This window comes from Cenococcum geophilum, assembly GCF_001692895.1.
Source record: "Cenococcum geophilum 1.58 unplaced genomic scaffold K441scaffold_33, whole genome shotgun sequence".
Taxonomy (NCBI): domain Eukaryota; kingdom Fungi; phylum Ascomycota; class Dothideomycetes; order Gloniales; family Gloniaceae; genus Cenococcum; species Cenococcum geophilum.
In genome coordinates, this window is record NW_027137591.1 from 440,018 (window position 1) to 455,975 (window position 15,958).

The following is a 15,958-nucleotide window of genomic DNA, read 5'->3' on the forward strand; positions in this document are numbered from 1 at the left end:
GCCTTAAGCTAGCTACCCCCCTAGGAGCAATTATATGGCAATGAGGCACCGCTAGAAGTATAATTAACCTCATATTTATAGACAAAGGCCTATACCAGAGACTTAAAAGGTATAACCCCAAAGAAGAATAGGCACTTACCCTAAACTATATCCCTATCTAAATATAGCTAGACTTAGATACTAAAGCGTAACTAAATAAAAAAAGATATGTAATAAGGAAGCTTAAGATAAATAGTTTCCTTAATACAGTTAAATAATAACTCTAAGACCTAGAAGAAATCTACCTAATACTAAATAAGTAAGGCTTATTGGCCACCCCTAAGGAAATTAACCGAAGACTAAAAAGGATCTAGGCAGCGATTAAAAATAGGCTAGAAGAGCACTGCCCGATCTTAAAACTGGGCCCCTATATATAACACGCATAGTCCACATAATACGCAGTTCTAGTTACCAGCTAATAATAAGTAAGAAGGAAATATATAAGTAGCTATAACCCTAAAGATAAGAGACGATATAAAGATATAAGAAACTGGCTAAAGAATACCCTAAAAAAAGAAGTAAGGAATAACTAGAGACGGTTTATAAATAAGTATACTTTTAACCCGAGCCTCCCCTATAATAAGGGCCTTTAGGCTATAGCAAAATAGGTAAAGAAAAAGGCAAGGCGCCTAGCAGAAAACCTATACCTACCACCCCTATAAAGAGTAGGAGAATTATAGGCTATAAATAACAATAATAAAAAGGCAAAGATTTTTATAGAAAGATTCTTCCCCTAACTAGCTCTAGTAGACCTTAGTAATATCATAGGCGAAATACCGGTAACTCGCCTATAGGTCAATAGCGATATAATAATAAAGAAAATGGCTAGAACTATTAGCCGCCTTTTAAATAATATAGTACTAGAACTAGATAGGATTCTAAATAAGGCCCTAAAAACCTATAGGCTATTTATAGCACCTTAGCTTATAGATATAGCTAGAGCATACTTTACTATAGGCTACTACCCGCAACTTAAAAGATCTATAACGACGGTTATCCTATAAAAAGAAGGTAAAGCAGATTACTTAATTCTAAGAAGCTACCGCCCTATTACCTTAGAAAACACCCTTAGTAAGATCTTAAAAAGGGTAATAGCGGAATATATAGCAGATATAGTAGAGGAATACGCCTTACTACCATAAAGCTAAATAGGGGTAAGAAAGAACCGCTTAATACTATTAGCACTTACGCTACTTACTACTACCATTAAATCTATATAGGCGATGCGAAAGGACTTTATAGTATTAATGCTTAGCCTAAACATTAGTAGTGCCTATAATAATATACCCTACAAGCGTCTTCTATATATCCTTAGGGCAAAGGGCTTCCTAAAATAGATTATATAATTTATCTAAGGGTTTATAGGCTAAAAAGAAATATTACTAGTCTTTAGCGGATACTAGAGCCCCCCTATTACAGTTACAATAGGAATACTATAAGAATTACCCCTCTCGCCTATACTCTTCCTTTTCTTTATAAGCAACCTACTTAACTTCTTTAAGGAAGGGGCGACCTAGGGGATAAGCTTTATTAATAATATAAACCTAATTATATACGGGCTAACAGCCGCAGAAAATTGTAGAATACTAGAGAAAGCCTATAATACTTATATAGAATAGGCAAAACGTTATAGAGTCTAATTCTTATTAGAGAAATACTAGCTAATCTATTTCATAAAAAAACGCAACTAATTTATAGATCTCTAGTATATAATTCGCATTTAAGGCTTTAGGGGTTAACTAGTTTAGGGCCTAAGGGTATTAGGAGTATAGGTAGATAGTAAGCTCCGGTAGAGCGTATATACGGCGTAAGCGGCCTATAAAGGCTAAGTATAGTTTATTACTTTATCTAGGATTATTAATTCTATATAAGGTCTATACTTCTAGAGGTTACGCCTACTATATATAGCAGTCGTCCGGCTCACTATAACATATAGATCCAGTATTTAGGCTATTAGAGAAATTAAGAAGGGCCCCCCTAAATCACTCCTTAAATTACTTTAAAAGGTCTAGATAGCCTGCCTTTAGAGTATTATAGGCGGGNATAAGCGAACGGCTATAGTACTGCTTAAGAAGGAATCCAATATTCCCCCCCTATAGTTATATATTAAAGCCGCTGNAATATAAANGANNNAAAATAAANNNAACTCTAATATTATAAAGTATATTAAGACACGCCTAAGTAAACTATAGAGGGACCTTAGGGTGCCCTATAGGAGAATAAACTAATAACCCTAAAGTAGGGAAAAGATATTAGAGAAATAGGTAAAGAAAGCAGAAGAAGAATAGTACTGCTTTAGGGCCTAGGCCTATATAAAGGAAAAAGGGAGACGCGTAAAAGGTTAGTAAAGATAATAGTAAGATAAAGAAAGGAGCTAAAGTAGAATATATAAGAACGCTAGGAAACTATCTACCGTAATATAATACTAGTTAGACTAACGCTAGAGAGGTAAATAGGAGTTAAAGGTATAGAGGCTAACTTAGGCAAGATAAACCTAAGCTATAGTATGGTTAACGCTATAGGGGGTAAATACTTAAGGGCTCTAAGAAGGCCTAATAAAGGCAGAAAATATAATAGTAATACTCTTAAGAACAGGAATAATAGGACTAAAAGATTGGCTTTACTAGGTGGGTGTCCTAGTAGGTAGCCTAAGATATAAATATAGCTAGCTAAAACAGATACCAAAATACGTAATACTACTATACCCCCTACGCACTAATTAAGAAATAATACTCTTAGTAGTTAGTATAAAGAACTATAATACACTGCTCTTAATATAAAAAGGCCTTAAGGCGGTTACCTAGTAGCTTATTAGTTAAAATATACTAAATTAGTTCTAGGTTGCAAGGGAAATAGTAATAAAAGGCAAGGGGGCGAGCAGCAGGTGCCCCCTAGTAACTCTATAGTAGTAGAGTAATAGTTTATAATACTAGCGCGTCCGTAGGCTTATTACGGCAGCAGTGGTTCCTAAGGAGGTCAAATAGCAAGGTAGTAGAGCACCATAGGCGACTCGCAGGCGCTAAGTAGGCGAGTCCTAAAAGGCGGGGAGATGGATTACGGGGTTTTCTCATTTTTCTTAAATAGAGTTTTCTCCCCACATGTAAATAAGGAGTAGTCCGCGTGGGCCCAATAGGGATCCGAATCGGACGTTAAGCAATGAATTATTAATTAATTATTATATATTATTAATTAAATGTTATTACATTATATAAAGGCTCCGCGTATAAAAGCCCTGCACGAAGCTCTACACGAAGCTCTGTATATAGAGGCTCTATACAAAGCTCTACATACGGAGGCTCTGCACGAAGCTCTGCATGCGAAGGCTCTATACGAAGCTTTGCGTACGGAGGCTCTGCACGAAACTCTGCGGAGGCTCTACACGAAGCTCTGCACGAAGCCCTGCATACGGAGGCTCTGCGCGAAGCTCTGCGCGAAGCTCTGCGTACGGAGGCTCTGCACGAAGCTCTGTATACGGAGGCTCTGCGCGACGGCTCTGCGCACAACAGTTCTGCATACGACGGTTCTACGTACGACGGCTCTACTACAGAGACTCTATATAAAAGCTTTGTGTAGAGCTTCGTGTAGAGCTTCGTGCATCGCCTCCGCAGAGCTTCGCGCATCGCCTCCGCAGAGCTTCGCGCAGAGCCCCCGTAGAGCTTCGCGCAGAGCCTCCGTACGCAGAGCCTCGTAGAGAGCTTCGTAGAGAGCTTCGAGCAGAGCCTCCGTACGTAAAGCTTCTGTGCACGAGCCGTAAAAGCAGAGAATTTTTTATTATAGGCCTAAGTGGGACGTGCCAAGAAATTATCGAAATAAAAGCGATAAATAACGATAAGCGAAAATCATGATAATTTATCGATCTTATCAGATAAGATTTTATTTTCGCCCACCCTGTTAAGCCTACGTGGATCTTACTTATTCACCTTTTCCCCAACACTCGTGAATTCACTTTGGTTGTCGCCAGCGTTTCTTCTAGAATTAACATACAATTCCACTGCAATCCTTTGGACTGAGCTAATCTAAGTTCTGTACATGTACGATCTAGACAGTATGCTTGCATAGCCGCTTTGGCAGGAACTCTCTTCGGCCCACCTGGTGGTTGTTCTTTGAAGATGTGACCGTGGCCGCATCCTACTCGTTCCGAGCGTGGCCGAGTTAACTCACTGTACGGGCTTTGTATGTAAATAGATGCCCGCAATCGCAGTCAATCCTGTGAGCTGACCCTGATAGCACCTGGTTCACACATGTGTTCAATAGTTCTCGTAGTTTCGGTCGGCGGCCTAGTTGCCGCAGCCACGATCCTTACAAAAATTATTGTTCAAATTAGTTTACCCCCAGCATATCGTGGTTACAATGGCCATGGAAGTAACTGCACGTATACTTGGTGGTTCCATAGAAACAACTATTTACTTATCTATATTAGCGGATAGACCCTAGCATTACATCGAGATCTACCTCGTTGTATCATTAATGACTTCTGGCGTCTCGCTTTCGCAGATACGAGCTGTTGTTGAAGCCCCGATAACAGTTAACGTGCGGGGCCCGGCTAGCACAGCCCTAAAAGCCTAACAACTTGGACTGGCAGTTGAAGGGATTAGGGGGTTATTTGCTCACGTCTGGGGTCCTGGATCAAGTAACTATTAATTTCGGGGTTCTTGGAACTATACACGTTGCCTTTACCGCGAATGTAGACCATTTGATGACCAGGAACATCAATATAAAGCTGGAAGAAGGCGCATACACTAAAACGGGTGAGGTATATATCATTAGACACCCCGAGCTCGGCAGTTAGACGATCGGCGGACTTGCCGTCAGGTCAAGACTGATTGACTAACCTCCAAATTCTGCCTCTGCTTCAAAACTCTTTAACGTTTTCTTCAGAAGCACTGCGAGAGCAATTTACATAGAAATTGCTAGTTTTTCCGGCCAGTCTGGCACTGATATTGCTTGCTGAAGGTATTAGAAGCAGCAAAATTATTGAACACTTGGCTACTGCTGATTACCTATGGAGAGGCTTTGCTTGATGCTCTGATAGTGTGTTCAGCCAACAGCAAAGTAGACTAGGCGTTTCTGCCTTGGTAACTTCGAATGAAGAGCCAGAGTCAAGGACGAGCGGAGGTCACCGCCATATCATGTGATTTTAACAAGCCGGCAGAATCCGTTTTGCGAAATGTGTTCAGTTCACAAGTAACTTTCTTTGTAGGAACAACCATGACTGTGTCCTAGGTTTATTCACTCTTTGCATTGCTTTGCATGACAAGTTTGTCGCATATACGTCCACTGTAGGCTCTTTGAATAACACCTAACTTTCCCTTCGTCTTTTCTCGGCCGAAAGCAAGCATGTCCTCTACTGATTATAATTATGATGACAAGGTAGGACGACGACACTGCGCACTAGCTTCCATCTATTAACTATTACTAGGGACAGTTCTTCCCCTATTTCATACTTACGATCACCAGTCTTGTAACTGTCCCTGTTACATATTCCTTATTGCGACCCAGCAAAGGTATGTGAACCCGCACCCGTATTAAATCGGTGGTGTTGTCTCTGACTTTATTCTTAGAGCTCGAAAATACGGCGACTCGAATAGAATCAGACTTTAAACCAGAAAATGCCGACCTCATCGAGGGACAGCGACGGAAACAGAAAAGGCGGGAGCGGAGGTTGAAGAGATTTGTGTTCTCTGTTGGGGGCTGGCTGCTAATGGCTTGGATGGTGTATTTGATGATTGTTACTGCGAGAACGGTGCCTAAGATCTGGGATCCATATAATATCCTTGGGATGTCCAGGGTGGGTTGAGCCATTCCACATTCTCGTTCGATTGGACTGCTGCTAACGCGAGAGATAGTCCGCCAGCGAGAAACAAATCAAGTCGCACTACCGAAGGCTCTCCCTTACTCAACATCCTGATAAAGCCCAAGTAGACCCCTCAAAGAATATCACAATCGAGTCAATAAACGACCATTGGGTCGAGATCACAAAGGCATTCAAGGCGCTCACAGACGAGGATATTCGAAACAATTATTTACAGTACGGTCATCCAGACGGCAAGCAGAGTTTTAGTATCGGTATTGCGCTCCCTAAGTGGATAGTCACAGAAGGGCACGGGAAATACGTCCTGCTGATGTATGCACTCATGCTCGGAGTACTCTTGCCATATTTTGTTGGGAAATGGTGGTATGGTACCCAGCGCGTGACAAGGGATAAGATCCTAGTCGCGAGTGCTGGACATCTTTTCCGGGAATATGATAATGATCTCGGTGACGGTGGTGTTGTCGGAGTGCTTAGCGGCGGCGAAGAATTTAACGAAGCCCTGAAAGGAAACAAAGCAGATCACGGAACGTCAAAACTCGAGCAGAGGGTCCTAGCAAATGGTGGAGATTCGCCGATAATAGCTGGTCTATCAGAAAAGGCCCGTCGAAAATTGGAGGATCTGGATGAGGGCGCCCGTAGGAAAGCACTGGCGTTACTATGGGCATATTTGGGTCGCGTAGATCTAGACGATCAAATTTTGAACGACGGTAAGTGTTCCTCTATACTTTTTGTTCTACGATAATTAACACTGCTGTAGAAAAGCTGGAAGTTGCTCCCATCGCGCTTCAGCTAAACGAAGCGTTCACTTCCATTGCGCTTGCATATGGTAATACGAAGGCTGTTTTGTCAGCGTACCATACATCGCAGAACCTCATACAAGCATTACTTCCTGGTGCATCGCCACTCCTGCAATTGCCATATTTTACCTCACTAATTGCTCATGCTGTGGAAGGCGAGGGTGCAAGGACGCATTTTTCCATCCAAGACTTCATGCATATTCCAGTGGATCAACGGAAGAAGCGCGCCATTGCTCCTGGTCTTCTCACAGAATCACAGTACAATTGTGCCGTGACGATTGCTTCGCAGTTGCCAGTGCTTCAGGTTGAAAAAACATTTTTCAAAGTTGTGGGTGAGCGATTCATTACGCCCAGTAGTCTGGTCCAATTCGTCGTCAAAGCGCGCATCATTCCTCCAGGTAGTGTCAATATTCCTGATGTGAAAGAAGCGGACCTAGAAGACATTGATCCTGCTGAGGGCGATCTAGATGCTCTGCGTGCTCAAAAAGATGACCAGTCTGCCGGGAAACCGATCCAACCTTCTCTAGCACATGCGCCATACTTTGCTCGAGATCGCTCACCACGTTGGCATGTATTCCTTGCGGATAGCAAACAAGGCAAGATCGCGGTCCCGCCTTTCACATTCTCTACATTTGACAAGCCACTGCTGGATGAGAGTGGGAAGCCGACATTTAATGTCCAGACGCTCAAGATGCAATTTGGGGCTCCACCACAAGCGGGTCGATATACTTTCGTTATGCATCTGATTTGTGATAGCTATGTCGGTATGGACACAAAAATGGAGGTCACATTGGTGGTGGAAGAAGCATCAAAGGCGGAGGATATGGACGAGGAAGATGAAATAAGTGAACCCGATGGGGGTAAGTTTCCCTCTCGTGGGGATGGAAGCTCAGTTTCTAATGACCGACTAGACACAATAGCTGGCCAGATGAGGACCCTCAAGTCTGGCGGTCTTTCGGGAGTAACCAAACCGAAGAAACGCAGGCAAGAGGAGGATTCTAGTGATGGCAGCGATACGGAAGGCGATGTTGATTCAGAGAGTGAGACTGACACGGACACTGACACTGACGAGGAGTAGAAACCGGATGTACTAGTATACAAAACACAAGCATTTCTAGGCGTTTAGCGTTGCTTTGGTAATATCAGTTTATATGACTGACGGACTGGATAAACTAGCAGGTTTCTGCAAAGTGCAATGAACCAAGGAAACTCCAGTTTCCGAGCAAACTCGCATAAACCTTGGCGGTGACAAAGCAAAAATTAAGCTTAATTTAGAAAATCCTCGGCTGTGCATTGGCTGCATGGGATCTCGCAATGCGACTAAGACCGTTTCAGTTCAGTCTTACCTTAACTTTCCGACACACTTTGGACAGCAAGCACATCAGCCTTACAGCAAAGTCACACATTTGGCGTCTCGACATTTGAAATCTTTGCCTTTAGTGGTCTAATCTTTGCCTCATTGACAAATCCCAAAACTGTGCCCATCCCTCATCTGTACGGATGTTGAGCGGTTGGCCCGGCCGTCCAAAACTGGATTGAGGCATGCGCACAGCATAAGGCAGGACTCCAAACAATAGCTTTAATTTCCCGCCCGTTGTACGGCTTGGCCAGTAGTTCGGGTGCGCAAGCGGCCGGATCGCATGATGGTGAGCAATGATGAGCACTGGGGCTGATAAAGACCTTCTTAAGCTGTTGCTATTCTCCTCGTCTCGAATTCCCTACTACCTCTGCACTCCACCTTTCCACCACATCACGTTCCTTGGACCTGCCCAGCAATCATTCTTTTTTCGTCTTTTTTGCGCGACTTTGATAGTTGCTTGCTTCGACAGCATTACTTTCACGCTCTCTTCGAGTCTGTGACTGCGCACTTCAACAGCATTTGTTTTAATACATTCTTTGGGTAGTTCTTAACCACTATCGGGCATCATGTTCTTCTCCAAAACTGCGACTCTTTTGCTAGCGCTGACCACAGGTTTTGTCACGGAAGCTGGTAGGTGAACTATGGGGCAGTTCGTTATCACCGACGTTATCTAATAGTACCATTAGCTCCATATCACAAGGCCCACAATTCCAATTTGGTGGTCCGGCACCCTGCAGTTCCGGCACTACCAGCTCCAGGAGTCTTCCCTCCACTTAAGCGGGGCAGGAACAATAACAACAACAACAACAACAATGTAGTCGAGATAACCAAGGTTGATATCACCAAGGTTCAGGAAGGAGGCAACACTGTCATCGTGGAACAGGTCCAGCAAGTTCTGATACAGAACAGCAACAATAACAATAGGAAGAACAGAAAGCGAAAGGCGGCCTATCGCAGGAGGAATAGCAATCAGTCCATAGTCATTCTCGTCGTTCAACAAATCGTTGTCCAAGTTGTTGATAATAGCGGGAACAGCTTCCAAGAAATCATCTTTGCGGAGAGTGCCATCACTGCTAATAGAGGCCGAGGATCTACGCAGACTGTAATGAGTTAGTACATCTTCATTTACCGCATTTAGTCCATTGGGTCAGTGAACCCATTGATGCTGACAACAATAGTCACCGACGCCTCTACACTGATCGCCAACGTTGCCCCTACCCAAGGAGCTGTAGACGCTACAGGCACTGCTGCCGCTGTTACTGGCGCAGTTACGGACCCCGCTGCGATAGCTGCTGCGAATTCGACACAGTCAGTCATCCTCGCTGATATCGCACCAACATGGACGTCAGTCGACCCAGACCCGCTCGCGTCAGCAATCAGTCTATTTCAATCTCTCGGGGGGGTTAAGGAATAGGGGAAGATACTGTAGGCCAGGGGGACTGGAGTTGATATAAGATGAAAGCAACTATCGGTGGATGAGTAACGGGAGCGTTCAATGCTGTTTCTTGTGCAGAACCTGGCGTTCTTGATGTGACAGACGAGAATTGCTAAGTGGGTGGAATTGTAGACAGTTATTTTACCAAATCTTTGATGAGCATGTTATCTCGATACGTGGACTTTATTTGATGGAAATACTGAAATTTAGACGATATTTCTTTTGAGGATAAATGCATAGATAAGCCAGACATTAGAGAGAATTCAGAAGTGATATGATTAAAAATGTATAGTTGGAGGCGATGGCCATGTGGCTACCTTGCCCTGCTGTGCGGGCAGCGGACGTTGGTTCAAATAGCGGGTGTCCGCGGTTTCTATCGTGTCTTGGTGGAGCGGTGGAGCGGTGGAGCGATGAACATCGGAGAGGCTGAGAGACTATTCCTTATGAGGCATGAAACAGAAATGGAGAGGAGATCACCCGGGAAAAGGATGAAGAACTGCAACATGCGAACTGAAGAAACTGAGATGATGCAGAGTATTTGTATTTGGGCAACAGCAAGCTCATCGGCTCGAGCCTGTTCCATGAAACTCTGCCAGTGTCATAATCACGTCCTGCGAACTAGTTGGGGCCCTCCAAAAGGCGTGCAGCCTCCCGTTGTGTTTCTTTGCCGATGTTTTGCAACAAGATATGTTTCAAACACGAAGTTTGATTCCTAGAGCTGCTTCAAGCCTCTTAAATGATCAAGGGTAATGGCGCTGTGGCCGAGGCATCTTGCTCTCCTACCGTGGCAGCAGAGTGTCGCCGACAATTGTGTCAGTTACTGTATGTCTCCCGGCATGGTTACACCCGTAATCTCTCTCAGCTTCTGTCAGCTACAGGATGCACGCCTACGCCTACCACTAGTCATCACGAACTGGCGCTCGTAATTTAGAAATCTCGTGTCTCCACCCCGTAAGCCACCCCGAGTGTCCTTGCGCGCTGGGCGGCAATTCTAAGGAAACTGGTCTCGCGGCTTGAGGCCAAATTGGCTACATAGCCTAAGGCCTTGTTTGGTTACTTTTTTCTACCTGTTCGATTCCACCGTTTCAACCACCAAAAATTCGAAACGGAACGAACAGGTCAAATAAATCGAACAGGTCAAAAATTGAACAGGTTTGGGCCTTCCGTTTAGTAGATCAACCTATTCAAATAGCTTGGCAGCTGAAATTAAGGCTCGAAACGGCCGTTTCGACTTTATTACGTCTACCGCGATTCTGCGGCCCAAAGTAGTATAGAGTGCGCGATATCTAGGTCTTGGCTGCGAAAAGGTTGTCAAACAGGTTAAAATCTTAAAGTACCTCTTGAGGTACTTTTTAACACCTGCCTAGCCGTTTCGATGCTCATTTATGCACTATCCTACCCAATTTATAATTGTGTATATTAACCTCCACCTTATATACGATAAACCTGCCTATTGCTACCGCTGTATCTACAGGCCTATATACCCTGTTAACACTATTCTATATACTTATAGAGTGCGCCAAGCAACTTCCTAGCAGCGGTAGACGGCGTTAGTAAATTATTAACCCTCTACATAGTAAAAGGAAGACGATTAAGTTATTATATAGGCCTCCGCAGGCAATTAAGATGGTAACGCGGCTTAATTAACAGTTGTTTAAATTGCTACTAAATCGGCTTATAAATAAATATAGTTTATACCCGCAGGCAGGCCTCTCTACTACTTAAAAGTTAATAATATTTATATTAATTTGCGGTGGAGGACTTAGCATGCAATATATAGCCTATAAGTAGCAGCACTTAACGCATATAATAAGCCTGTAAGTAGTTAATATTTAAAGCGGTAGAGGACTAGAACTTACTAGTATCAGCGTATTCTATAAAGTTCTTAATGTATACTATAAGCTGTATAAGGATATTATTATTCTTTCTAATAAAATAACGCCTAATTGAGTCGAATCTAATAATAAGATATAGCCCTTTTTTACTAATTATATTAGCGCACTTGACGGCTTATATATCCTAATATCAGTTCCTTTATATAAACAATTAGCTTAGAGGAATAGAAAGGGCTAGCTCTTACAAAACGTTCTTACGGCGTGCGATTTTAATATAAACTTCGTATATATATTGCCTGGATAGGAAGGATCTGTATATAATAGTTAGGTGCTTAGTTACGCGAAGGATTAAGGGTTTAAAATACTACTAAAAAAATACTACCTAGCTAACGCCGGATACGCTTAAAAGGATCCTATACTGCTTATACCATATTAAAAGGTTTAATATTACCTAAAAGAATAAGCCAAAGCGGCTTAGAGGCCAAAGGATAAGTATAAGCTATTTAACTTACGCTATATATAGCTAAGGAATATAATTAAACGGGCGTTTAGTATTCTAAAGGCGCGATTCCTTATATTTAATAAGCCCTAAAAAGGCTATTTAATTAAAACGTAGATTAAGATTGTGTGGGCAATAACGGCGGTTTATAACTTCTTAAACTAGATTAGGTGGAACCTATAGGATAAGGACTCTAGATATAAAAGTAGTAATAAGGAAAATAAGAAAGATAAGGATATTTTAAGCAAGGATTACTATAATATAATATAGCGGCGTAGTGATATTGCTACTGCAATATAGGAGTAATATAGTGAGGTTCTAGCTGCTAGAGAGTATAATATTATAGTATAGATAAAGAAGTTAATATAAAGCTTTAGTAGGGTATTGTTAATATCTTTTATATTATAATAGTTGCCTTAAAAAGCTGCAGAAGTAATTAATCTATAAATAGAGTATTTAGAGCAGTAAAATAATATATAACACCATTAATAAAAAAGTTATAATAGATAACTTGATTACAGCTTATCTATATAACTAGCCTTCTCTATTAATCTAACCTAAAATCCTTATTAAATTAAGCCTCTAACTTACCACTAAGCTTAAATCTCTCCTCTACTAACCTAAATTAATTAAAAAACGCCTGCTGCCGCCTTATATTAGTTATAAGCTATTTTATATACCCTTCCTAAGCTTTACTAGTAAGTAAATTAAAGATATAGGTCCTACTTTTAACCTTAAAGCCTTTTAGAACTAATTGCTAATTAACGGTAGATAGGTAGTAAAACTCTTTTATAAAGCTACTTACTGCCCTTTTAATAAACAAACTCTGTATTACTAATAGCGTTACCCTAAAAAAACTAAGCGCCGCTATTACTTTATTAATACTCTCGCTTAAAGACTCTGCCACTATTAACGGCTTTAAACGGCCTCTACTAGCCGCTTTGGCAGCGTTCCTTATTAAACGCCTTATAAGGTCCAGATCCTTTACCTTTTAGGTATTATAAGGCTTCTTTCCTACTATATAGGAGCGCAATTAGCTTAACAAAGAAGACTCTAAGGAAGCCATAGATAAGGAACGTAAGGGAGTTAAAGGCGTTAATATATTAGATAAAGGAGTAGGTAAGGGAGTTAGGCTCTAGCCCTCTATTAGCGTGCCAGATAGGCTAGGTTTAACTGTTCTATATAGCTTATTTAGGTCCATAATATCCTCATCCTTATCCTCATATTTAGCGTTAATATTAGATATATTAGAGTCCTCGTTTTAGCAGTTCCACTCTAACACCTCATCTAGTGCGTCATCAATTAATGCGGCTATATGGCCACTAGCTATTTTACCAGTAAGCAACTTATCTAGCTAGCTAAAAAAGGCAGGTTTCCGCTTCCTAAAAGGCCTCCTTTAAACGTGCTTAAAGAAGTAGGTATCTATAACGCCTTCCTTATCCATCCATGGAACATCAGTAACCTTATAACGGCCCTATCTAAAATACGTGTTAATATAGGCCTCCCATTTACGCCAGGTAGCCTTAAGCATATTATACTTATTTATATACTGCCTAAGGCTAATATTCTAGCCTAATTTAGTCTTAATATAGCCAATAAAGTCGGCATAGGCGGTAACTTTAAACGTCGCACTGTTTATCTCCTTCCCTACCCTTATAAGTAATTATAAGTACTCCAAAAAGGCTTTAGTTGAGGCCTCTAACTATATTAACCTACTAGGCTTCTTGCCCAAATCAGCGTCCTCTATTACTACCTTCTTCTTCCGCGTCTTCTTGGCAGGCTTTAGAGGAGATCCAGCAGTCGCAGTATCAGATCTACTATCCTTCGCCGTATTTGCCCTCCCTTACTTCGCCGTTAGCTTCTTTATAGGCTCCAATACACCAGATATTAATATTAGCTCGGTAGAGGTAGAGGCAGAGGTAGAGGCAGAGGTAGAGGACGTTATACTCGGTACGCTAGTTATAGGAGGGGTGCTAACAGAGGCAAGGTAGTTGGCTATCACGATAGGTGTGTAATTAAGGGAGAAGTTAATGGTATTGATAAGGATCTAATAGGACCTTTTTGGCGTCCTCTACCTACGATACCTTATCACCTTTTCGTCCGTTCGCCAAGGAGCGGCTCGAATAGGTCCCTTACGGCGATTCTACTAAACGATAGACATCCACCTGTTCATTCTACACCCCTGTAAGGTATCAACTAGTGGCGCTTACAATTGGAGCTATTCGGCGTCAAAGATTCGAACAGGTCGAATTTTAGTAGTCGAAACGGTGGAATCGAACAGGTAGAAAAAAGTAGCCAAACAAGGCCTAAGCCTTTATCAGCGTCGCATATTTGTTTGTTTCTCTCAAGGCGGCGCAACCACTCATCAGGCCCTTTATGAGCAAGCCACGGCTTCAAAGACCCTTCACACCTGTACATATTAATATCGAGTGCAAGCTCTCATCACCAGGACCGCGCGTGGGATCCAGCGCATCTCGTTAGAGGTCAATCTGTAAGATGCTTGTTTTGAATAAGGGTGAGTCTAGATCCGGAACAAAAAAAGCTTCCTCGTTTCCCTCTCTTGACGCCGGCTCCTGCTTTCCCATAAAGGAAAGGAGTGTTAGAATTATGGCTAACTCCTTGACCTGCGACAGTATGCGATTCTCCCCTCCGAAAGCCCCCGAAGATGAAACCTAACTTACGAAAGTACCGCGGCGTTGCTTTCGCTGTTATAGTCGTCCTCATTTTATTCTCTGCTTTTCGGTTCCTCTCCTCGAGTACATCGAGTCTAGGTGTGAGCAAAACGGTTCTAAAAGTTAAGAAAGGGCCCTATATTTCGAAAGCGTCTATGCTCTACGGACCCCAGAACGATATCTATGAGTGAGCGTTTGAGAGCCATAAGCGGCATAATGAGATTCACGGCTATAGTATGCATGTGCTGAGAAGGGGTGTTACGAACGGATACTGGAATAAATATGCATATCTTCTGTCACTTGTGGTGCAAGAGTTGGCAAAACCGGCGGATGAGCGAATTGAGTGGATATTGTAGGCATATATTAGAACGAGACCACGAAAGACCAAACGTGCTAACGTTGGACTGTTTCAGGTGGGTGGATGCAAACAATATTCTAATTAACCCGCAAATCCCGCTCAAGATATTCCTCCCACCCCCGGACGAACAATTCAAGCATGTCAACTTCCTCGGCAGCAAAACCACACATGGGTTGAATGTCGGTGCTTTTTTCCTAAGGGTATCACCCTGGTCAGTCAGGCTCTTGGTAAAGGCAATGGCGTTGCCAATGTTCGACCCCACTATCGACCTAGGTTATAACATGGACGAGACCTCCCTTAAATACATTCTAGACGAAGAAAACTTCCGCCCTGGCGCCCTCTACCAACCGCGTACCTGGTTCAACACTCTCCAAACACGGGAAGGATTCGAGGGTAGAAGCGGGGACCTCCTCGTTCAATTCCCAGGCGGTCTTGAAGGGTCCCGATGGAAGGGTATGTCAGATTGGCTTGCGGAACTGCAATCACACCCGAAGAAGTGGGAAAGATCTGTTGGTGACACATCTTACCAATCTGAAATCGACCAATATTGGACCTTTGTCCGGAATGCTAGAGGAGTTTTACACGACGCAGAAACAAAAGTCAATGAGTTGAAAGATGACGCCGCTGATGAACTGAACAATGCTATTTCTTATCTAAAGGAGGTCATTGCCACAGAGGCGTTTGACCAACAAAAGATTGAGGAGGCGGTTATGGAGTTGAGGAATTATATGCCTCAGTAGTACCACTAATTACGAAAGATAATGTTTCAAGCGTGAATAATTGGCATTGACGAGCGAGTTTTGCATTAGGCCGGCGTTGCGGGTGATACCATATTGAGTGTTTAGGAAAAATCTGTCAAACACCAAGCCAATGTATTTTGCTTAAGTACATTTAGCGTTCCATTTATCTGTCCTTTCTGTGCTTCAATTTCGCATGTTCATGACGAAGTTGATGAAGAGGGGGAATGATCGCTATGGCTGCGAACTTTCGGTCTACGTATTAGATAGGATATAGGATATATACATAAACGGTCAGTGGCTAGGTTACTTAGTATATCTAATAGATTACTAAGTATTGATTCTAAGATTTACTATAATAAGAGAGCTATCTAGCTAGGGACTATATAGGTCCTTAAATACAATCCTAACTCC

At 42.4% G+C, this 15,958-nt stretch overlaps 3 protein-coding genes across 3 annotated transcripts; all 3 read left to right on the forward strand.

The window, feature by feature from the left end:
- Positions 1-5,376: 5,376 nt before the first annotated feature.
- Positions 5,377-7,726, forward strand: K441DRAFT_571247 (uncharacterized protein; the record flags this gene model as incomplete). Its single annotated transcript, XM_067643973.1, has 5 exons — positions 5,377-5,409; positions 5,459-5,543; positions 5,601-5,827; positions 5,886-6,558; positions 6,609-7,726. 5 exons carry the CDS (start codon positions 5,377-5,379, stop codon positions 7,724-7,726), a joined length of 2,136 nt encoding a protein of 711 aa, XP_067501640.1.
- An 848-nt stretch (positions 7,727-8,574) lies between these two features.
- K441DRAFT_679070 (uncharacterized protein) lies at positions 8,575-9,422 on the forward strand (the record flags this gene model as incomplete). Its single annotated transcript, XM_067651218.1, has 3 exons — positions 8,575-8,638; positions 8,695-9,117; positions 9,187-9,422. The coding sequence occupies 3 exons, from the start codon at positions 8,575-8,577 to the stop codon at positions 9,420-9,422; spliced, it is 723 nt and encodes a 240-aa protein (XP_067501641.1).
- Positions 9,423-14,685: 5,263 nt separating this feature from the next.
- Positions 14,686-15,547, forward strand: K441DRAFT_679071 (glycosyltransferase family 34 protein; the record flags this gene model as incomplete). Its single annotated transcript, XM_067651219.1, has 2 exons — positions 14,686-14,801; positions 14,863-15,547. 2 exons carry the CDS (start codon positions 14,686-14,688, stop codon positions 15,545-15,547), a joined length of 801 nt encoding a protein of 266 aa, XP_067501642.1.
- Positions 15,548-15,958: the final 411 nt, after the last annotated feature.